The sequence below is a fragment of the Amblyomma mixtum genome, unplaced genomic scaffold (assembly GCF_055824585.1).
Source record: "Amblyomma mixtum isolate Tamu unplaced genomic scaffold, ASM5582458v1 scaffold_36, whole genome shotgun sequence".
NCBI lineage: Eukaryota > Metazoa > Arthropoda > Arachnida > Ixodida > Ixodidae > Amblyomma > Amblyomma mixtum.
The window spans coordinates 258,611-282,000 of NW_028317733.1; the positions used below are offsets into that span (position 1 = coordinate 258,611).

General features: G+C 54.3%; 1 protein-coding gene and 1 long non-coding RNA gene across 2 annotated transcripts in view; both read left to right on the plus strand.

Annotated features, from left to right (window-relative positions):
• The window catches only part of LOC149324416 (uncharacterized), a 168,015-nt gene that overhangs the window by 144,071 nt on the left and 554 nt on the right, over window positions 1-23,390 (plus strand). The gene's annotated exons all lie outside the window — the stretch shown is intronic.
• Window positions 15,803-23,250, plus strand: LOC149324423 (DDB1- and CUL4-associated factor 12 homolog). The gene is made up of 2 exons (XM_089565548.1): window positions 15,803-16,425; window positions 20,948-23,250. The coding sequence occupies exon 2, from the start codon at window positions 21,579-21,581 to the stop codon at window positions 22,950-22,952; it is 1,374 nt and encodes a 457-aa protein (XP_089421674.1). The 5' UTR covers window positions 15,803-16,425; window positions 20,948-21,578; the 3' UTR covers window positions 22,953-23,250.

The window sequence follows — 23,390 nt, forward strand, 5'->3', positions numbered from 1 at the left end:
ACAACGGGAGCTAAAAGCATTTCATGCTTAATAACACCAGGCTGCGCTTGGTTCTGCTGGTAGTTGGACATGGATGTTGGACATTCATCATGTCGCAACAACATGCCGTCGGCGCAGAGCGGCGGTAGACACGGCGGATGCGGGCTGAAGAAACGGATGAAGTTGCTTTCGCAATTTCCGGGCTTAACCAAGCTGAGCCTCTGCCAATTTTTTTTTTTTTTTTGATTGCGGCTTTGGAGTCGGTGGTAATTTGGGGCATGGGTTGGAGCAGGTGATGGCTAGCGCGACGGCTGCCTACTCGGTAATATGGGAGGAGGCAGTCACGACGGAGGCAGAGAAAGTGGGGCGGCCGGAATTGTTCCGTAACCGCGAGCGCAAAGGCATTTCAGTGGCCGTACTCGACGTTATCCGCTTAGGCCACCTCCTGGTTATTGCCGTAGCGCTTGTGTAGAGTCCCCGCCATTTTGTTGCGAAAGCAACACAACGCTAGTCGCTGAGCCATTTCGCGGAGCTCTGGAAAGGCCAAGCTGCGCATGCGCGAGGAGCGAATGACGTCACACGGCGCACAGCTGGCGCGCCGGGGCCGCCGCCGCGCGCTTTCCATCGCCTCGCCGACAGTCTCCCTCTCTGAGGCGCAGTAGCGATTGCGCATCGCCATCTGCGTGGTTTGTGGTGTATTTATTATATGGCTACGCGCAGATGTTGCTTTCGCAATCCTCCAGGTTTAACCAGAGCTAAACCACAGCCAATTTTTCTGGCGTCGACCGGTATGTAAGACAGGATGCAATGATGTTACGGTGAAGGGGGGCGAATGTCAAGGCATTGTGAACTGAAGGGGAAGGGAGACTTTGGGGGAAAGAGGGACTCGTAGCGGATACCAACATATGGCTGAGGATGTGGCAGCCTGTCGTCGTTTGCGAAAGGCGCTTATATTGTCCCCACCTCCTGTAAGCTCTGCGGGAAACCGGGAGACTTTATTCACATCCTTCTCACATGCCCTACCTTCCCACACCCTCCATCCCCAACCACGGCGGAGTCACACTGGGAGACTCTCCTGGCCAGCTCCGCTGCTGCTGACCAGCGCCGGATAATTACCGACGCCTTGAAGCGGATAGCCCTCCACGGGCTGTCCTTTTCCCTTTAAGGGCAACCTCCTGAGGGTTGCCTCGTGCCACGTAAGGGGAGGCAGGGTTTGCCCCCTCTGCATTGCTTGGCAATAAATGTTTCCACCATCACTACCACCTAAGTGGGCTTCTATGAGTTCCGCCGCCGTGTTGTAGAGGCATAGTGCCTGAAGCGAGGCACTGGAGGTGGCGGGGGGCAGGAGTAAGGGGGCTTGTAAGTTTTGCGGATGAGGATGTCTATCCTGTCTATAGTTCTCCTGTCGAGAGGGTAAGGTGTGGGAGGGGCCAGACTAGGCGACTTAGGGTGAAGGCTTGTACGAGGCCCACGGTTTCGTGCTCTCAAAGCCCACGATTGCCGCATATGATTTGCGGTAGACGAGGCGGATTAAAATGAAAATTTGTTTTTTTTTTAGGAAAGGAATTTGGGCAGCAGTAGTCTCGCATCTAGGAGGACACCGAAACCCCGCCTCCAGGAAAGGGAGGAAGGTGGGAGGGAAAGAAGAAAGAGAGAAAGAGGTGCCGTAGAGGGCTTCATAACAATTTCCTCACCACCTGGGGAGTTTTAACGTGCGCTAACACAGCACAGCAAACAGGCGCCTCTGCGTTTCGTCTCCACCGAAACATGTCCGCCGCGGCCGGGTTTGAACCCGGCAACTTCGGCTCAATAGCCGAGCATCTTAACCGCTGAGCCACTGCGGCGCGTGGTCTGGTCTACGTGTTGGGATGGATGGATGGATGGAAACAACTTCATTACACACAAAAAAAAAAATCTTCCAGGGTGCTATGTTTGCTGGATGAAGGAGGTGTTTTGGCAGTTCTGTCAGGAGGAGGAAAACGCGAGTCACTCCCATCCCGACTTTTTGGAGATACCTCCGCTGAAGCCGTAACTCCGTATGTCATTCGCTGTGAGCGTAACTTAAAGAGGAATTGACCCTATAGCGTCTGTAGTAAAGAACACCATCTAATCACAAGAAGGTTCTGAAAGGAGAAAAAAATCAGGGGAGCACTTTGACGATCTAAAGTGCGCAGAGGCGAAAGCCTTTAACTGCCGCTCTCGCTGCTCTTCGTCATTGCGCATGCGCCGTTGTTAAACCACCTGAGGATTGAGCATAGGGGAGCAGTGTGCGCGCTGAGTGGGTTTGCGCGTTTGCTGGGTATCATTAACTGATTACCAATCGCTAATTGACTAATAATCATTAACTAATTACCTAATTATCATCAACTACTGTTCATACATCTACTAGTACACCATTAACTATCATTGCTGACTTTTTAACACCGCCGCGGTGATTCAGTGGTTATTACGCTCGGCTGCTGTCCCGAAACGTGGGTTCGATTCCGGCCGCTTCGGTCGATTTTCGATGGAGGCGAAATTCTAGAGGCCCGTGTAGTTTGCGATGTCAGTGCACGTTAAAGAACCCCAGGTGGTCGAAATTTCCGGAGCCCTTCACTACAGCGTTCCTCATAGCCTGAGTCGCTTTGGGACGTTAAACCCCAATAAACCCTATAAACCAAACCTGACTTTCCAAGTAACCATTAACCATTCTTACTGTCATACTGATGATTGACAGGTACCGTGGAGGCACGGACGGATGGACACGTTGGCGAGTCGTGAGCCATAAAAGGCTTTCGCTTTAAAAGGTCTCGCTCTCTATTATGCGAAGCATACTAAAATAGCCCAACCCAGCTCCTCGAGCGCGGCGGTGTCGTTACCATTGACCTTTCGTGACCTCCATGTCATACCACGTGATGCGTTACGTCACAGCAGATGAAAAACGGGGGCCCAACTCGCGCCGTCGCGCGAGGCGTCGTGACCAAGGATGACCACGTGGTGCGTGACGTCACAGCAGATGAGAAACGGGGACCCAGCTCGCGCCGTCGCGCGAGGCGTCGCGACCAAGGAGGACCACGTGATGCGTGACGTAACGACATAGGAGAAACGGGGCACAGCTCGCGCCGTCGCGCGAGGCGTCGCGACCAATGTGTTTCCTGCTTCTGCCGCTAGGTGCGCTGTAGTGAACACGTGATGCTGGAGCGGCGGTATGCAAGGGGGTGCGCCTGCCTCTGCTAGGCGTACACGGGATAGAGGTGCCTCCTGGAGACAGGGCTGCTCGTTGGAATGAGAAGCAAAAGTTGCGGCGTGCTACAGACTGATGAAGAGCGTGAAGAACGTCTAGCCAAGTGGCGTGCTCGATATGCAACTCGGCGACAATATGCTTCGCATCTGACTAGGCTTAACCTAAGCTAAGCCTCAGCCATTTTCTCACTCGCTATCCCTTTTGAATTTCTGACCAGCGCGGCCATTGCAACCGCTACTCCTTCAGACGCGTTATCTCGCACGCTATCGCCTTCTTTGCGGCGCCGGTCACTAGAGCGTCGCGTTCCTTTATGTGTTAGTAATGTCGGTGCTTCAACAACTACGGCAGTGTTTGGTTTTGTGTTCGTGACCGTAGAAATTGCGAAGAGTGCAGGGAGACCCACAGGGATAAGACGGAAACCGCTACCTGCGCTCGCTTTGGAGCCATCGCTCATTTCGGCGCCGTGTATCATGAACTGTGATTGTCACAGCTGTTGACGAAGCAGTCATCGTGTTTGGCCCGCAGAAGAGTCGGCACATCGTGCGAACCAATTGTGTAACCTGAATTTTATTGGTGTCGCATATATCAACATGGGCAGTGAAGGACATTCGATAATAGTGGTACGCTTTCATGCGTTTACAGATATAGTGATTTTGAAGCGAAAAGTTTCACTACGCGGGTCAGAGCCGAGCTTCGCGTGAGCCGAACTGGTGAGTTATACGCATGCGCGAAACCGAGTGACGTCACGCGCCACGCAGGTGGTCGCTCCTCACCGCTGCCGCAGCCGTCGCCGCCGCCAACTCCATCGCCTGACCTTTCGACGCAGCCACGCGCTACTGCGCATGTGCATCGCCTCCTCGCTGTCGCTACAACTGCGCGCCTCGCCTCCTCAACCACCTTTTAACCGTTCGTTGCAGCTGCGTGTTGCCCCATGTTACCCGCGTCGCAGCCGGCAACCCTCCTCTACGCATTCCTGCGGGCAGTTTCAACCGCGCCTATTTCCGTCTCCTCGTCCGCCTCTGTACAGGCAGTGTGTGGACGGCCGAACGCCTCCACCGTTATCGTGGTGCTCCCAGTGCATTGTGCGCGAACTGCGACAGCCATGACGTCAAACCAAGCATAACTGAAGCTTTTCCCTTGTATATCCATGCTTAACGAGAGCTAAGCCACTGCCTATTGCGAAAGCAATATTACGCTCATGAACGGCCTTTCGCGTAGCGGCGGCCGGTAGCCACGTTTGACCTTTAGAATAACCTCTGGCGTCATATTAGGGTGAGAGATGGGCTACCAAGTCGAGTCGTCGCGCAGCGGTGGCCGGTAGCCAAGCGTGACCCGTAGACGCGGCGCACTGCCTTCCTTCTTAAGACGCGGCGCGCCGCGTTCCTTCTCTAGACGCCGCGCGCCGCGTTCCTTCCGTTAGAGGCGCTGCTCTCGCTTTCGCAACCTACCAGGCTTAACCAAAGCTAAGCCACGACGAATTTTTCAAGCATGAAATGCTTTAAGCTCCCGTTGCCGGCAGTGTGGTGACGTCACGCCGAGACCAAGAGCCAACATCCGGGCACTGAATTCCACTCATCCGGGCACTGAAACGAGAACATCCGGGCACCGTACGAGATTTAACGAGACTCTCTAAGCCCTCCTACAGGGCCTTTGAAAAATTCCGGATCATCCAATGGAACTGCAGGGGTTTCAGATCTTGCAAAAAGCGGTCACACCTCCAGCTTTACCTGCAGTCCCTAGGTGACATGCCGGCGCTCATTGCCCTACAGGAGCCCGGCATAGACGCTAAATTATCAGGCTACAGCACCTTTCAGGGGGGCCCCTCTACGTGCATCCTGGTGAATAAGGCTTACACCGTGGTTCAGGTCGACTTAGACTTGAGTACCGAGCAAGAATATACAATGGTCCGAGTACTGCCTCTCAGACGCCGCGACCCGTCAATACATATCCTCAACATATACTGCCCTCCGCGTAAGCCGCGCGTAACTTTCAATGAAATCTTCCTTCGCGCGATAAAATTGGCAGCCAAAGAGCCTCTAGTGATCGTTGGAGACTTCAATGCTCCCAGCCTTCATTCGGGCTACCACTTCGAACAGGCAAGAGGACGTAAGCTGGCGGAGCTCATCTCCACCCTCAACCTCACGTTGCTCACGGACCCGGCGTATCCCACTCGAGTGGGGAATTCGGTAACCCGCGACACGTGTCCAGACCTTTCTCTTGTTAAAAATGCTAGAGCGGCCGCATGGGAGAACTTGGGAGATTCTCTAGGCAGCGATCACCTCCTTCTCCGGATTACACTCGAGGCAAAGGCAGCGCGCAAAATATGGGGTCAGGCCAAGCTGACCGATTGGCACAAATTCCGGAATCACACTATCCCTCCCGTACTATTTTCCGGCGGCTACGCGGAATGGGCTAACCACATATACAACATTCAGAAACAACACGTCACAACACTACAAACCACCGAAGAGATCCCCGCAGTGGACACCCACCTCCTGCATTTGTGGGAGGCGCGCCGGAGCTTAACTAAACGGTGGAAAAAGCAGAAAACTAATCGCAAATTACGCGACCGCATAGCCAAACTCACAGAGCAGGCTGCAGCGTATGCTGCCGAGCTCTCAGATTCAAATTGGATAGCACGCTGCGACGCCGCAGCTCATCAGATGAGCTCGAAGGGGACGTGGCGTCTCTTTCGCAGTCTAATCGACCCCTCCCAAACGAGAGGGGAGACGCAAAAGCAGCTCCGGCGGGCTCTGCAAGGGTTCCAAGGTACGACGGCGCAACTTGCGGACACTCTGTGCGACAGATATCTCTGTCGTATGGAGGACCCGCCTGGGCCAGAGTACATGTACTCTGGCAGGCCTAATGAAACACTCGATGCCCCTTTTGTGTTGCACGACCTTAAGGCGGCCTTAGCAAAAATGCGCCGGGGTACGGCCCCGGGACGAGACCACATAACAGTGAACCTGTTGGCGAACCTACCGGACTCAGCCTACCTTCATTTATTAGAATACATCAACCAGATCTGGGACGGGCGTCCACTCCCTCCCGAGTGGAAAACGTCACTTGTGACGTTTATCCCTAAAACAGGTAAGGCCGTGAATACGGACAACCTGAGGCCCATATCACTGACCTCATGTGCGGGCAAGCTTATGGAGACGATGGTACGGGATCGCCCCTCTCCATACCTGGAGAGTAAGGGCTTCTTTGCAGTCACCATGTTCGGGTTTCGCCCTCACATGTCTGCACAGGATGTCCTTCTCCAGCTGCACAGGGATGTAATACGACCCACAACTATGCAACACAATGACAAAGCCATCCTCGCCCTTGATCTGAAAGGGGCTTTCGACAATGTGAAACACGGAAGCATCCTGGCCAACTTGAGTTCTACCGATTGTGGGGCTAGGACCTACGCGTATATAAGAGATTTCTTGTCTAATCGCCAGGCCTTTCTTCGGATTGAGGGCGAGGAATACGGCCCTTACATGATGGGAACACGGGGTACCCCTCAGGGAGCAGTGTTATCACCGCTCCTGTTCAACATTGCTATGATGCACCTCCCAAGCCAATTGGCCCGGGTGGAAGGCATTCAACACGCGTTATATGAAGATGATATTACAATTTGGACCACTCAGGGGAGCCTTGGGGACATGGAGGACCGCCTTCAGCAGGCTGCTTCCATAGTCGATGCGTATGCTAATGACTGTGGGCTCCAATGTGCTCCAGCGAAATCAGAGCTTCTGCATGTCAGAGCGAACCCAAAGGATAGGACAGAATACACATCTCTCTGTCAGGAGGTCCTATTAGAGAGGTGGAGGAGCTCCGTATTCTGGGCCTTTTCATTCACCAGAGACTCAGACCGGACTCCACTATTGCGAAACTCAAGAGAGTAGGCGGACAGGTAGGGCGCATGATCCGCCGCGTTTCCAACAAGCGGGGTGGTCTGCGGGGCAGGGACGCGCTTCGGCTCGTCTATGCCTTCGTGACTAGCCGGATCCTCTACGCCGTGCCATATCTCCGCACTACTAAGCAAGACGAGGCGCGAATAGACGCCATCATCCGCAAGGCAACTAAGCGAGCCCTGGATCTCCCGGTGGCTACCTCTAATGCCAAACTCAAGGCATTGGGGGTGCTAAACTCCTACCAGGAGCTGCGGGTGGCCCACCTCGTGAACCAATACACGCGGCTCACGCAGACGGCTCCTGGGCGCCGCCTGCTAAACCGCTTACACATCCAACACGACTGCACTCCAGAGGAGGCGGAGCGTATCCCAGTACTATGGCGCCATATGCTCTGGGTCTCCCCGCTCCCCCGTAACATGGACACCGACATGCATGAAAACAGACGACAAGCGCGGGCTCGGGCTCTTGAGAGACAACACGGCTCCCGACCCGGTGTATATTATGTAGACGTAGCAGGGCCATCGCCCACGGGATTTTACTCGGCCGCTGTCGTTCACCAGGAAATGCACGTTGATGGACTCTCCTTTCGGGCCGAGGAAGTAGCGATAGCGCTTGCTGCCGCCCACGCCAATTCGAGAATAATCATCACGGACTCCCGAAAAGCATGTGAACATTACTTGGCAGGGGAGATCTCCCCCTTAGCTGCTTGTATTCTACGACGGACTGCCACTGATCCAACACCCAAACGAATCATTTGGGCTCCTGGCCACCAGGGCTTACGAGGTAATGAGGCCGCTGACGCGGCTGCCCGAGCGCTTACTCACCGGGCTCCTCATCCCAGCTCTTCTGGCTCGGAGACTAACCAGCCGCTGCTGCGATTCAGGGAAATATTAACACATTATAGCGACAACCACCGCCTTTTCCCGGCCCCTGCAAACGGGCTGAGTAAGACGGAGGAGCGAACTTTAAGGCGCCTGCAGACAGGTACTCTACTCTGTCCTGCAATAATAAAACATTACGATCCTAACACGGATGGGCGATTCCCACACTGTGGGGAGACCTGTGATATCTTCCACATGGTGTGGGCATGTACTCAAAATCCCCACCTCCCCCCTTCCCCTACCCCTTCCAGAGAGGCATGGGAGACTGCCCTCCTCAACTGCTCCTCGCTTGAGTCCCAAAGGGCTCTGGTGAAACGGGCGAGAGACGGGGCCTCGTCGTGCGGTGTGCCGGACTAGGGACGCCGACCATGTAGCGGGGCCACTCTGTGGCTCCCAAACTCTTTTTCACAAAATAAAAGTTTTCACCACCACCACCGGCATACAAGCGCCGGTAGCTTCGCGCCGAACGGGTGGTGGCGTTCTTCCCTTCCTGTACGGTGTGGTTCGGGTGTCCACCGAGATGACAGAGAATTACTGCGCCATTTCCTTTCCTCAAAAAGCGTTGCGTTCAAAGGGCAAGGCATCGCGCCGAACGGGTGGTGGCGTTCCTCCCTTCTTTTACGGTGCGGTTCGGGTGCCCACCGAGATGACAGAGAATTACTGCGCCATTTCCTTTCCTCAAAAAGCGTTGCGTTCAAAGGGCAAGGCATCGCGCCGAACGGGTGGTGGCGTTCCTCCCTTCCTTTACGGTGCGGTTCGGGTGTCCACCGAGATGACAGAGAATTACTGCGCCATTTCCTTTCCTAAAGAGCGTCGCGTTCAAAGGGCAAGGCATCGCGCCGAATGGGTGGTTGCGTTCCTCCGTGGACTGCCTGGCAGCGCTGCAACACGCTGTCGCGTTCTACTCCTAAAGGCGAAGCTTACGCGTCATTAATTGGCAGTTAATTAGTATTTAGACATGAACTAGTAATTAGTCACTCATTAGAAATTTGTCATTACTTCGTCATCAATTATGTGTGACGTAATCCAGTGGTGACGTCACCAGTGTCACATAGGAAAAGTGGTGCGGAAAACGCTTTAGCCTCTACGCACCTTAGACAGTTTCGAACGTGCCTCATATACATTCTTGTCAGGCCTGCGTCTCGTGTCTGCGCACGCTTCTGCATCGTCCTGCATTTCATGCTTACTCTACTCTCGGTTACGGCAGTGGCAGAGATTTTTTTTTTTAGAGCGCAGCTCTATGGCGCCCGTTTCTGCGTTTCGCGGCGGTGGGTGGTGAAAACATTTATTAAGAAGGGACAGAAGGTATGTTTGGATGAGCCCTTAAGGGACTGATCCTTAGAAGCACTAGGTGGAGGTCCCTAGTATGGGACCCCAGTGGCGGTGGCCGCCGCCCGGGCGCGTCCGACTAAGGCTTGTTGGGCCTGGGCAGCCGAGCAGGGCCGTCGCCGCTGTCCGTTGTAACCAGCAGTGGACACCCTTTAAGCAGTGAAACCAATGGAGCGGGAGGTTGGAAAGCAAAGGGTACAGTTTGTAAATTGGTTTTTGAGGAAAGGAAATGCGCAGTATCTGTGTCACACATATCTCGGTGGACACCTGAACCAGAGGGAAACCCTCTTTAAGCTACTGGCGGTAGTAACAGATGTGCACTGCATGCGCTGGAATTGGCAACATTGTGCCAGAAACGCGGCGGGCGCTGAAGCCATAGGCCGTCGGCGTTCGTTGTGTTCATTGGCTCCGGCCCACTCAGGGCTGGGAGGAAACGAGGCAGCAGACGCATCCGCCCGCGCGCTCTCTAACCGGGCCACCTTGTCCCCCGCCTCCTGTGAAGAAGTAGCGGAAGCCACGCCTGCCTACACTTTCAAGGAAATAACTCAACTATACCAAGATAGACATAAACTGTGTCCCCACCCATGTAAAGGATTAACGAGAGCGGAAGAATGCCAGTTCCTCCGCCTCGTCACGAACACCATGATGTGCCCGGCCTCGCTAAAGCACTTTGACCCTGCCTTCTCCGGGGAGTGCCCCCACTGTGGGGAAAGATCCTCGGACCTCTACCACGTGGTGTGGGCGTGCCCCTCCAACTCTGCCTTTACTCCCAACCCAAACCCCACCCGGGAGGACTGGAAGGCGACCCTACTCGCCTGTTCCGACCTGACAGCCCAAAATGCGCAGGTCGAACGAGCAATGGCGGCAGCGGAAGCCACTGGGTTCCCGTACTAGGGACTCCACCTAGTGTTTGTGTGGGAAAGGGCACTAAGCTTGACCCCAGAGCCACCTCCATGTAACTCCCTCTTTTCAGAGGAAATAAACGTTTCTACCACCACCACCACCATGCTTTACACTGATCATTTTAAGGAAAGGAAGTGCGCATAACACGCTCCCTGGGTCAGTGCACGCCTAAATCGCGCTTATAGGTACGTGGGGTGATGAGAGAGAGAGAGAGAGATATATGGGCTGAATGCATTAGCGCTGACAACGGTGAGCGAACTCTCGCGATTAACCATTAACTGCCACCTGCCAGGGTGACAGGGTGGGTGGGGACTTTAATGTAGCTATAAAGACAAACAGGAATTTCTTACCACTTGTGCGGGAGAACATCCCGTTCCTCTATAGCTCGTAACAGCTCCCACAGCTGTGACAACCTCGTGAACTAATTGCGCAGACCTCGTCTTTGAGAACCAGTCTACTACGTGGACGTATATATCACAGGGCCGTCGCCCGCGGGATTCTACTCGGCTGGCGTAGTTCACCGGTGAATAAATGTCGATGGGCTATCTTTTCGGGCCCGAAATTCAACATGATGCGGAGGAAGTTGCAATAGCTCTCGCTGCCGCCGATCCAAAATCGACAACGGTTATCACAGACTCTCGCCGGGCCTGTGAACATTATCTTGCAGGGTAAATATCACCTCTCGCCTCCCAAATTCTAAGACGCGCTACCGCCGAACCAACTCGCACAAACGTGATCTGGGCTCCTGGCCACCAGGGTCTACGAGGCAATGAGGCCGCTGATGCGGCCGCCCAAGCGCTCACACACCGGGCTCCTCATCCTAGCTCTCCTGGCTCAGAAGCTCATAAACCGCTTCTGCGGTTCCGCGAAATCCGAATTCATTATTGCGCCAGCCACCGCCTCTACCCGGCACCTGCCAAGGGGCTGAGTAAGGTGGAGGAGCGAACTCTGCGGCGCCTGCAGACAGGAACTCTTCTCTGACCTGCCATAGCAAAACACTTCGATCCGAACACAGATGGGCGCTGCCCGCACTGTGGAGAGATCTGAGATATATTTCACATGGTGTGGGCATTTACTCAGAATCCTCACCTTCCCCCACCCTCACCCGAGAGGCATGGGAGACTGCCCTCCTCAACTGCTCCACGCTGGAGTCCCAAAGGGCTCTAGTAAAGCGGTTGCGAGACGGAGCCTCGTCGTGCGGTGTCCCGGACTAAGGATACCGTCCATGCAGCGGGGTTTTCCGACCCTCAAATTCTCTTTGAGTATTAAAGTTTTTCACCACCACCACCAGGCATTGGCGCAGCAAGTCGAGCATATATCCATTTATTCTTCGACCTCAAAGCATCGTTCATGACAATCAAGAACTGTTAGTGGAGTGTTTCTTGAAGAAGGAATATGTGTAAAAAATAACAAGTTGTCGGTAATTGTACATACATGTCTTGCTCGAATTCTTTGCCTCAATCTATCGAAAAGCTTAAACAGCCGATGAGCTGCGCGCAAATCTCGCATTAGGAAGTAACGTAACCGTCGGCAACTTTTTTTGCAATTACCTACAATTGTAAGGTATACCGTACATGCATTAAATTGCGTGCACTCACTGTGCACAGACAGATCCTTCTGTATTGCGTGAACAATATGCAGGAATGATCGCACATGTATTGCCTGAATGGTGCATGAAATGATGTAATGAAAATGTCAGCTGCGCCGTTTGAGGTAAACTTAACACATCCGGTGCGTCGACGCACATCATCCGTATTGTACGTAGTGCTGTGGCATAGAAATATAGTGTAGCTTCAGAAATGTCAGTTTTAGACTGAAAGGAACGGGAAGGATATATGTGCCAATAAAGCCACGAAAAGTATACAGTAGCGCAGAGGTGGTCCGGAGTAGGTGGCCGGTGGTTGTAATAACGACACTTTAATTGGTGTTTCCAAGTTTTATTATGTTCCAGAAGTGTTTTGCATTAGTCTTCAGAATGTTCAGGAGGGGAAGGTGGATTTAGTGGACTTCAGTGCGTGTTCATATGCTGAAGCAGCTGTCTTTTATGCCGTCCAATGGGCAGGTTTCAGTGAATATTTAGCAGTTCGAAAAGGTCTTTCCTTCTTGTTAGGAAATCGTTTTAAATATCTGTTATACCATGGAGCTCAGCTATTGGAGTGCACACGCCTAAGAAGGATAAGACAATGAATCAGTTAAGACACTTTATTTCGGTATATGCACCAGTTTGTTTCTACTTAGGGGTCGAGATAACCTGGTAACAAAATATATATAAAGGAGCCCAGTTATTAAGGACTACAAAATGAGCTTTGTTATAGTCTCTTATGGTCTTGGAGCGTTTTGACTATTGTGCATGCGATAAATCGAATGTTAAATGCACGATACCGTGATTGCTCAGGCCGGGCATATGCATGTGACATGGCATCTTCAGATGATGTTAGTACAAGATGTAGAAAGGTGGACAGGCTGTATACTGAAGACACCGCCTTCTAAAGAACGGGTCCGCGAGCCATGGTCTCGCCCGGCGAGTGACAAATCCAGTCTTCTGAAAACACCGGTTTATACCGCATACACAAAAAACCCTTTGCAAGGACACAACTTTGGACGACAACATTACAATTTCAATATAAACACATTTTAAACTCTTCGCGTCTAAGAAACAATGGACTCCCCGTCACCCGTGTAAATGTGTCAGTCCGTAACAGATCTGCTGCTCCCTGACCCCATCGCTCAGCCTCCCCCCGTCCCCCTCCACCCCCCGCAGTCGGCGCCTATGCTCGAGGGTGTACCTCCGGGCACCTGCCAAATTCTAGAACCTCGGCCGTCACGCGAAGGTCCAAGATGTTGTTGGGACTGAGAGAAGGATGAAAAGGAAAGTGCACGGGCCTGCCGACTGGCTCCAGTCGGGCCACCACCGCTGCCACGTGCAGATAGAAAAGAGCTGAAAGATAACAGGAAAAAGTGAAAGAAAAGACGCGCGTTCCAACAACCGCGTCCGCCGAAGCGAAGACGCTGGCTGAAACAACAGTCCCACTCCAAGGAGGTTCGGTTCGGTTTATGGGGTTTAACGTCCCAAAGCGACTCAGGCTATGGAGACGCCGTAGTGGAGGGCTCTGGAAATTTCGACCACCAGGGGTTCTTTAACGTGCACTGACATCGCACAGTACACGGGCCTCTAGAATTTCTCCTCCAAAGAAATTCAACCACCACGGCCGGGATCGAACCCGCGTTTTTCGGGTCAGCAGCCGAACGCTGTAACCACTGAGCCACCGCGGCGGCCCACTCCAAGAAGGGTTTCACTTAATGGCTTACGCCGTAAAAGCACCTAAGACAGAAGGGCGGACAAAAAGTTTGAATATAACCACACGATATATATTCAAAGGTTTCCGGGGTCGTTTTCCACGCAAGAGCTTTTGCAAATGTGAGGCATACGAAGCAAGTATATGTAGTATATCGAATGATTATATAGGTAGTGAATTTACTTTATTTGAAAAAGACGTTTTTTATTGCGAAAGCAATACTGCTCGCACTTTCAAGCCTTCGCGTGACCCGGCCGCAGTTACGTTTGACCTTTAGCGGAGTGAATATGGGCGACCAACTCGCTCCTTCAGATAGCCCGGCTGCAGTTACGCCTCGCCGCGCACCTGTGGCGCTACTGCCGCTGTGACGTCATACCAGCTGTAGATTATGGGCGACAAACTCGCTCCTTCATAGAGCCGGGCTGCAGTTACGGTGTGTGTTCGCCGCGCTGCGCACCTGTGGCGCTACTGCCGCTGTGACGTCATACCAGCTGTAGATTATGTTTTCTTTCTCTCAGTCGCAACAGCATCTAAAACAAAATATTAAAAAAATTACCGAAGACGCTTTGAGTCGTCGCGCAGCGGCGGCCGTTAGCCACGCGTGACCTGTAGACGCGGCGCACTGCGTTCCTTCAGTTGAAGGCGCTGCGCTTTTACTTTCGCAACCTACCAGACTTAACCAAAGCTATGCCCCCGCCAATTTTTTTCTGTGCCCTTTGGGAGCACTTCGCGCATGGCTCCACCTCCTGGCCGCGTTTCGATGGAGGCGGAACGCAAAAGGCGCCTTACCCGTGTGCTGTGGTGGTGGTGGTGAAAACTTCTAATTACTGAAATAGAGTTTGGGAGCCACAGAGTGGCCCCGCTACATGGTCGGCGTCCCTAGTCCGGGACACCGCATGACAATGCCCCGTCTCTAGCCCGTTTCACCAGAGCCCTTTGGGACTCAAGCGAGGAGCAGTTGAGAAGGGCAGTCTCCCATGCCTCTCTGGAAGGGGTAGGGGAAGGGGGGAGGTGGGGATTTTGAGTACATTCCCACACCATGTGGAAGATATCACAGGTCTCCCCACAGTGCGGGCATCGCCCATCCGTGTTAGGATCGTAATGCTTTAAGATTGCAGGACAGAGCAGAGTACCTGTCTGCAGGCGCCTTAAAGTTCGCTCCTCCGTCTTACTCAGCCCCTTTGCAGGGGCCGGGAAAAGGCGGTGGATGTCGCTATAATGCGTTATAATTTCCTTGAATCGCAGCAGCGGCTGGTTAGTCTCCGAGCCAGAAGAGCTGGAATGAGGAGCCCGGTGAGTAAGCGCTCGGGCAGCCGCGTCAGCGGCCTCATTACCTCGTAAGCCCTGGTGGCCAGGAGCCCAAATGATTCTTTTGGGTGTTGGATCAGTGGCAGTCCGTCTTAGAATACAAGCAGCTAAGGGGGAGATCTCCCCTGCCAAGTAATAATCACATGCTTTTCGGGAGTCCGTAATGATGATTCTCGAATTGGCGTGGGCGGCAGCAAGCGCTATCGCTACTTCCTCGGCTCGCATTGAATTCGGGGCTCGAAAAGAGAGTCCATCAACGTGCATTTCCTGGTGAACGATAGCGGCCGTGTAAAATCCCGTGGGCGATGGGCCTGCTACGTCTACATAATATACACCGGGTCGGGAGCCGTGTTGTCTCTCAAGAGCCCGAGCCCGCGCTTGTCGCCTGTTTACGTACATGTCGGTGTCCATGTTACGGGGGAGCGGGGAGACCCAGAGCAAAAGGCGCCACAGTACTGGGATACGCTCCGCCTCCTCCGGAGTGCAGTCGTGTTGGATGTGTAAGCGGTTTAGCAGACGGCGCCCAGGGGCCGTCTGCATGAGCCGCGTGTATTGGTTCACGAGGTGGGCCTCCCGCATCTCCTGGTAGGAGTTTAGCACCCCCAATGCCTTGAGTTTGGCATTAGAGGTAGCCACCGGGAGATCCAGGGCTCGCTTAGTTGCCTTGCGGATGACGGCGTCTATTCGCGCCTCGTCTTGCTTAGTAGTGCGGAGATATGGCACGGCGTAGAGGATCCGGCTAGTCACGAAGGCATAGACGAGCCGAAGCGCGTCCCTGCCCCGCAGACCGCCCCGCTTGTTAGAAACGCGGCGGATCATGGCCCTACCTGTTCGCCTACTCTCTTGAGTTTCAGAATGGTGGAGTCCGGTCTGAGTCAGTGGTGAATGAAAAGGCCCAGAATACGGAGCTCCTCCACCTCTCTAATAGGACCTCCTGACAGAGAGATGTGAATTGCTGTCCTATTTTTTGGGTTCGCTCTGACATGCAAAAGCTCTGATTTCGCTGGAGCACATTGGAGCCCACAGTCAATAGCATACGCATCGACTATGGAAGCGGCCTGCTGAAGGCGGGCCTCCATGTCCCCAAGGCTCCCCTCAGTGGTCCAAATTGTAATGTCATCTGCATATAACGCGTGTTGAATGCCTTCCACCCGGGCCAGTTGGCTTGGGAGGCGCATCATAGCTATGTTGAACAGGAGCGGTGATAACACCGCTCCCTGAGGGGTACCCCGTGTTCCCATCATGTAAGGGCCGTGTGCTGTGCGATGTACCAGGTGGCCGAAATTATTCCGGAAACCTCCACTACGGCACCTCTTTCTCTCTTTCTTTTTCGCTTCCGCCTTCCTCCATTCCCTTACGGCGCGGTTCAGGTGCCCACCGAGATATGTGCGACAGATACTGCGCTATTTCCTTACCTAAAAACCAATTTACCAATTTTAGCTCCACGTTATTCATGGTGGCCGACTCTGATGCTTCTTTGGGCGCCGACGGTTAAGGATATTACCCGGTGATTCAAAAGCGTTCCTCCTATCCCTCACAGATGTGTCGAAGGCCGTACGGCGTCGCTTCTTTGCCATTTCTTTGAAGGTCGAGGAGTCCAGCAGGTGGTGGTGGTGTAAAACATTTATTTATACTATATACAGAGGTATTGCTTGGACCGTGCCTGAAGGGCCCGGCCCTCACAATCACTAGGAGGGATCCCTAGTCCGGGACCCCTGTGGCCTCCGCGGCGGCCCGGGCTCTTGTCACCAGGGCTTGTTGGTCCTGGAGAGTTGAGCAGCCGAGCAGGGCAGCCTCCCAGTCCTCTCGGGTGGGGTGGGGGTGGGGTGGGAAAGCAGGATTGGCAGGGCATGCCCACACCATGTGATACGTGTCCGCAAACACTTCCCCACAGTGTGGACACTCGCCCGAAAAAGCCGAATTGAAATGTTTGAGCACTGCCGGGCACAGTACCGTGTTGGTGTAGAGGCGAAGTAGCCAACGCTCCTCTGCCTTATTGAGGCCTTTACAGGGGGGTGGGTATCGGCCGTGAGCGTTTTGATACAGGAGAGAGGTCTCCCGAAAAGTAATAGCCGGATTAAAATCAGTAGCCGGATCAGGCGGTGAAAGAGGCGATGCCCGGTGGTTAAGCGCGCGGGCGGTAGTGTCCGCTACCTTATTTCCCTCTATCCCCGCATGTGCTGGGGCCCAGATGATGGTGCGCCGGGTTGGGAAATCCCGGTACTCACATCTGTGTAAAATTTGGAAAGCACGATCTGGAATTTGGCCCTGTTCAAAATTGCGGCAAGCTTCTCTTGAGTCGGTGATAATGACTCGGGACGCTGGATCCGCAGCTGCAAGTGCGATCGCAACTTCCTCCGCGAATGTAATGTTGGGGGCACGGAAGGTGAGGCCCTGAACTGGGTTGTTTTGGTGGACAACGGCAGCCGTGTACCAACCCCCATGGTGTGGACCTGCCGCGTCCGTGTAAAATACCCCTGGTCGAGCACCATACTGCTTGGAAATGGCCTCCGCTCGCGCGAGGCGGCGGCCATCATGGGCATCTTTTGTCATGTTATTGGGGAGGGGGCGAACCTTTAGTGCGAAGCGCCAGGCCTCGGGCATGGATACCCGCTTCTCCTCTTGGGTTGTGTAATTGATGTGGAGGCGGGTCAGTAGGCGGCTACCCGCACGTGTTTTGCTTAACCGCAAGTATTGATTGCTGAGATGAGCCTCGCGCAGCTCCCCAAAGGTATTCGTCATCCCCAGGCCGAGGAGACGTTGGTTGGATGTTGCAATTGGGAGGTCGAGAGCTCTCTTATAGATTTTTCGGAGAATCACTTCGAAAGCGTTCTCATCGCATTTGCGCAGGTGGAGGTACGGTGCCCAATACAGGATTCGACTGGTTACGAATGCATTGGCCAGCCGCAGGGCGTCTTTGCATCACAACCCCCCTCGTTTGTTTGATACCCGGCGGACCATACGGCCCACCTGATCCCCCACCTTGTGGAGTTTCTTCAGCGTGGTGTCAATCTTGCGGTTCTTTTGTATGTAGAGTCCCAATACTCTGATTTCATCGTGTTCAGGTATCGGGCCACTAAGCAGGGAGAGGGCAATTTTGGTTGTGCACCTTGGATTGGGACGTATGTGCACGAATTCCGATTTGCTCGGCGAGCACTCAAGGCCGCAGCGGTGTGCATAATCGTCCACAATAGCCGCCGCTTGCTGCAGGTTGGCCTCGATTTCTCCAACCGAACCGTGTGTTGCCCACAGGGTGATGTCGTCCGCGTACAGGGCATGCTGCACACCTGGGACCTCACCCAGCAGGGTAGGGAGCTTCATCATGGCCAGATTGAAGAGAAGAGGCGAGAGGACTGCTCCCTGTGGAGTCCCTCGCGTACCAAGTTGGTACGGGCCATGTTCACTATCTTGGAGTCGGATATATGATTGCCGATCTGTGAGGAATTGCTTGATGTATTGGAATGTGTTGTACCCACAGTTCACTTGGGACAGGTGGGAGAGGATGATATCATGAGTAACATTGTCAAAAGCCCCCCGCAAGTCCAATGCGAGGACCACCTTGTCATCGCTAGGGTGCTCGACGGGATCAATAATCTCTCTATGAAGTTGCAGCAGCACATCTTGTGCGGACCGGTGTGGGCGGAACCCGTACATGGTGTCTGCAAAGGCGTTGTGCGTTTCTAGGTAGGTGGATAGTCTGTCACGGACCATGGTCTCCATCAACTTCCCCACACAAGAAGTGAGAGATATGGGCAGGAGGTTGTCAGTGTTGAGAGGTTTGCCTGGTTTGGGTATGAATGAGACGAGAGCCGTCTTGCAATCCACTGGGAGAGGCGTACCTCCCGTCCAGATGGCATTGAAGTATTCGAGCAGCCGCTCGTAGGCCGGTTCGGGTAGGTTAGCGAGAAGTTTCACAGTTACCTTGTCCCTGCCCGGTGCTGTCCCTCGTTTCATTTTGGCCAGGGCCGCTTTGAGGTCGTGAAGCTGGAACGTTCGATCCAGCTCTGCGTTCTCAGAACCTGCATACGAGTACGCTGGACCACGCGAATCCTGGTCTGTGTACAGATATTTGTCTCGGAGCGTATCAGCCAGTTTGGCTGTGTCTCCGTTGAAGGTGTTTTTGTGTTTCGGTGCGGGTTTGGGTCGGATCAATGAGGGCGCGGAAAAGGCGCCACGTGCTCCGGCTCGACATTTGCCGAGCAGCGGTGTTGCATCGGTCTACCCAGTTCGAGTCGGCGAGTTGGGCCGCATACTCTGCCGCTTGTTGGGTGAGTTCCGCGATGCGGCTTTTGAGTTGCCGATTGTACTTCTGCCGGCGCCATCGGCGGACGAGGCTGTGCCGGGCCTCCCAGAGGTGAAGGAGGTGGTTGTCCACCGCCGGGTTCGCCTCTGAAAGCTGAACGTGGTGTTCGGTATCCTTGAGTTGGCAGATGAGGTGTTGTGACCAGGTAGTGTAACCTTGATCCGCTATAGGGGTAGGGTTAGTGTAGTTGGATATGAATTTGGTCCAGTCTGGAAGGGTTGCTTTAGTGTGAGGTCTTGTAAGGGGTTTGGTGCGGATTGTGGTCGCAAGAATGCAGTGGTCGCTACCCAGGGTTTCCTCGGTGTTGCGCCATTCTGCATATCTAATATTTTTGGTAAAGGTGAGATCTGGGCACGTGTCGCGTGCCACAGAGTTCCCAATGCGAGTGGGTTGTGCAGGGTCCGTGTGAAGAGTAAGGCCCAACGTTGACGCAAGTTCCGCCAGCTTGCGTCCTCGTTTTTCTTCACGTATGTATCCCATAAGGGGCTAGGGGCATTAAAGTCCCCAACGATTATGAGGGGGTCCCTGTTCGCCACCTTTAACGCCCGACTGAATAAGTCTGCAAATGTGACGTTTGGAAGTTTGGGAGAGCTGTAAACGTTGAGTACGTGTAATGGGGGGTCCTGTTTGCGTAGCGGAAGGATCGTCACCATCGCACACGAGAAAATCGCCTTGTAATCCAGGTCCACCGGGGAGGCCGTATAATTTTTATGTACGCAGAGGCAGCTCTGCGCATCCTGCTGATACACTGAGTAATTTGTGAGGGTGGCTGCGTCCCCCGGCTCTTGGAGGGCCACTACAGCAGGAGGACTGGGGAACGTTGTTAGGAAAAGCCGTAGGTCGGCCCGCTTAGTACGGGCCTTGAAACCTCTGCAGTTCCACTGTAAAATTTGGACAGGGGCCGAATTGCTGCGTGAGTACCATCGCGGTTTATTAATGTCCGCCATGATTATGATTAGAATTTATGCTTACAAGGAAGGGGCCCGCCTCTGAGCCGGGTGCCCCAATGACAGCAGGTTGCGTCACGCTGGGCAGGTTGAGGGCGGGCTCCTGTTCCTCATGTGCGAATTTTGATCTACCAGCCTTAATATTGGGGCTCCTTATACGCTTGAGTTGGCCGGAGCGCCTGGTAGTTAGAGTTTGTTTCGTCATATGTGCGGCTATAATGGTAGGAATTTTGTCTAGAGCCGCCTTGATGGTGGTTGCGATTTGCATTTCTAAGGCGGAGAATGCGGAGTTCATCTGGGCCTCCAGTGCGCTAACCCTCGCCTCAAGCGCAGACTGCGCGGTAGCAGTCAGCGCGTTCGCCGGTGTGTCGCTATCCATCTCCTCCACCGCGGGAGGAGTGGGCCTCTGGGTTGGAAAATTTTGGCGCGCCTCAGTGAGGGCGAGACGCTTCTGTAGGTTAGCGATTTCCTCTTTGAGGGCGGAAATTTCGGATTGCTCGGCCGTTTTTGTCGGCGGTTTGGAAGGGGGGGGGGGGGGGGGTGAGGAGGGGCTGCCCTGCCCTTGCTGCTCACCTGGGATCCCTGGATGACGGCTTGCGCCCATGTCCGCGAAGAACCTGGTGGGGGGGTACTCGTTCGTTTCTCCACGTCGGCTTGGGGTGGTGGTGGTATTGCCTTAGGCAACTCCGGCTTGTCGGTAGATGGACCGCCTGGCTTTCCGGGAGATGGACCGCCTGGCTTGCCGGTAGATGGAACGCCTGGCTTGCCGGTAGTCGGACCGCCTGGCTTGCCGGTAGTCGGACCGCCTGGCTTGCTCGGGGGCTGGTTGGCTGCCTTGTCCTTGGCTTGGCGGGGCCGCCGTTTCGAGTCCAGCAGGCTGTTGTCTGCGTCCGGTAACGTGGCACAGACACGTTCCCGCAAACAACTTCAAAATTCGCGCCAAAAGGCCTCCGCGACAGTCGTTCCCCTAGCGACAGTCGCAGTCACCATTCCCTCTTTTGTCAATCACGTTACGCACCCGTGGACGTACGCGTGCTTGAATATATTTTCCAGAAAGCAAGCAAACAGCGCACTCATGAGTAGCTTTAGTCAAAGTTCACAACCAAATACTACTTCTTGTGAAGTTGCAATGTAATTTGAGCACGAGTTTAGATTATCAGGAAAGCTTTTAAATATTACTCCAAGCGGTTGTAATACGGCCCACTACTGGTTGTTCCAGAACGTCGGCGTTTGTCGACATACGTTTGAAACGATTTGAAAACAATCACAAAATAACTGCGAGTGTGCATGATGCACAAACATGCTCGCAAAAGTTTCGGTTTCGATTGCACAGACACGCTAGCGACGCTTAGCGGGCGTCAGTGTGCTTGTTGCTGTCATGGCGGTCATCAGCTGGGAAAGTCTAAAAATGGGAAACGTATGCACGTAGACGCCAAGACCGTTTCCGCGCAGTTGTGTACGCTGGAAGAAAACCGTCCAGGTGTCAACGGCGACGAAAGCAAAGGCGATGGCTCACGTAAGGAAACTGAACGTTAGCGGGTCCCGCTCAGACGAAGACAGCACTGATGCGGTCACTGAATCCTACAAGTTCGCTTGGCCTGGTGAGTCGACATCCAGTAGCGAACAAGTGACGCCGCGTTTCTTCAGCGACCCGTTGCGTCTTGCGCATCTGGAGTCGCTCATCCGAGGTGACCTGTACAGCTCCAGAAGGACGTCGCGCAACTTCGGCGACTACGCGCAGTGTCGTGAGCTCGGACTTCAGTACCGACAGCGTCTCGGCGTGGACGAGACCTACGGCACTCGACACCTGCTCCAGAATGGCCTGTACCACGAGCGCGAGATTAGCCTGGGCCGCATCAACAAGATATTCTGCTCGGCCTGGCTCTCGGAGCGCCAGATAGTGTTCGGCACCAAGTGCAACAAGCTCATGGTGCTCGACACGGAGAACGGCAAGCTCTGCCAGATCCCGAGCCTGCAGAGCTCGCGCGCCAGCCCGCCGCCCGAGAACCACTGCGGGATCCACGCGCTGCAGATGAACCCGTCGCGAACTCTGCTCGCCACGGGGGCGCACCACTCGAACGACACGGCCGTGTACAGGCTGCCGACGTTGGACCCCGTGTGTGTCGGTGAACGGGCTCACACGGACTGGATCTTCGACCTGGCATGGCTCGACGACGAGTTTTACGTGACTGGCTCGCGGGACGCCACGCTCGCCCTGTGGAGAGTGCAGGAGACTAAGGGCTTCGCCTGGCCCGAGTCCGCGCTGACGCCGAGACAGATGCGACCGCTGGCCGTGCGTGGCTGCAAGGACGCCGACAAGGTGCGCGCCCTGCTCTTCAGCCGTCAGCAGAGCGAGATCGTCGCACTGTCGCTGAATGCGTACATCCACCAGTGGGATGCGTGCACGCTGCGCTGGAAGGCGTCCCACAAGATGCCCTATTGCCAGGAGAACGTCTGCATGGCGCAGCAGCCCGAGCGGAGCGTCTACGCCGTTGGTTCCAAGTCGTACGTGACGTTCCTGGACTCGCGGACGCTGCAGCAGACGCACAAGGTGCCTTCCAAGTGCATCGGCTGTGGGATCCGCTCGCTGAGCTTCATGGACGATCTGCTGACCATCGGGACGGGCATAGGCGTGATACTGTTCTTCGACCTGCGCGCCTCCAAGTACCTGGAGGACTCCGACCGGTCGCGGTACAGCATGCTCAAGGCCAACAGGGGCTGGGTCCACGCGGACGAACTGTTCCGCGAGGTTTTCTGGAACACCGAGTACAACCCGGCCATCTACACGCACTGCTATGACCCGTCGGGACTGCGGCTGTTTGCGGCAGGCGGACCTCTGCCTGCTAGCCTTCAGGGCAACTATGCCGGTTTGTGGTACTGACGAGGGAGTAACCATATACTTTTGTGACAATGCCAAACCCTGGTGGCAAGCCGCAGATTGCGGTTGCAGTCAGATGCATGCATTTTCTGCTGACTGCGCCACTGTTGCTTTTCCATCGAACGTTGAAGACTACCACATCATTTATTGCGCTCTTCAGCCTCTGGAAGAACTGGCACCTCATGCTTGTCCGTCTTTCCCATAGAAGAACTGCCCGACTATAGTAGACAAAAGCTGCAGTTGACAGGGCCGTACATGCTTGCTTGGTGGCCCTTAGCCATGGAGAAAGTTGTTATAGGGGCCCCTGTGTCTTGTTAAATGTTAAAAACATACTCAATAGCGCTGCACTCAATCAAGCTAAGTGGTCTCACCTCAAGCCTACAGTACATGTGCATCTGCTTGCGCTCTTATATGTGCCACACATCGTCATGAGTGTCGTTC

What these genes read in the sequence shown, in the direction of transcription:
- LOC149324423 (XM_089565548.1), top strand. Translation starts at nt 21,579, where the DNA reads ATGGCTCACGTAAGGAAACTGAACGTTAGCGGGTCCCGCTCAGACGAA.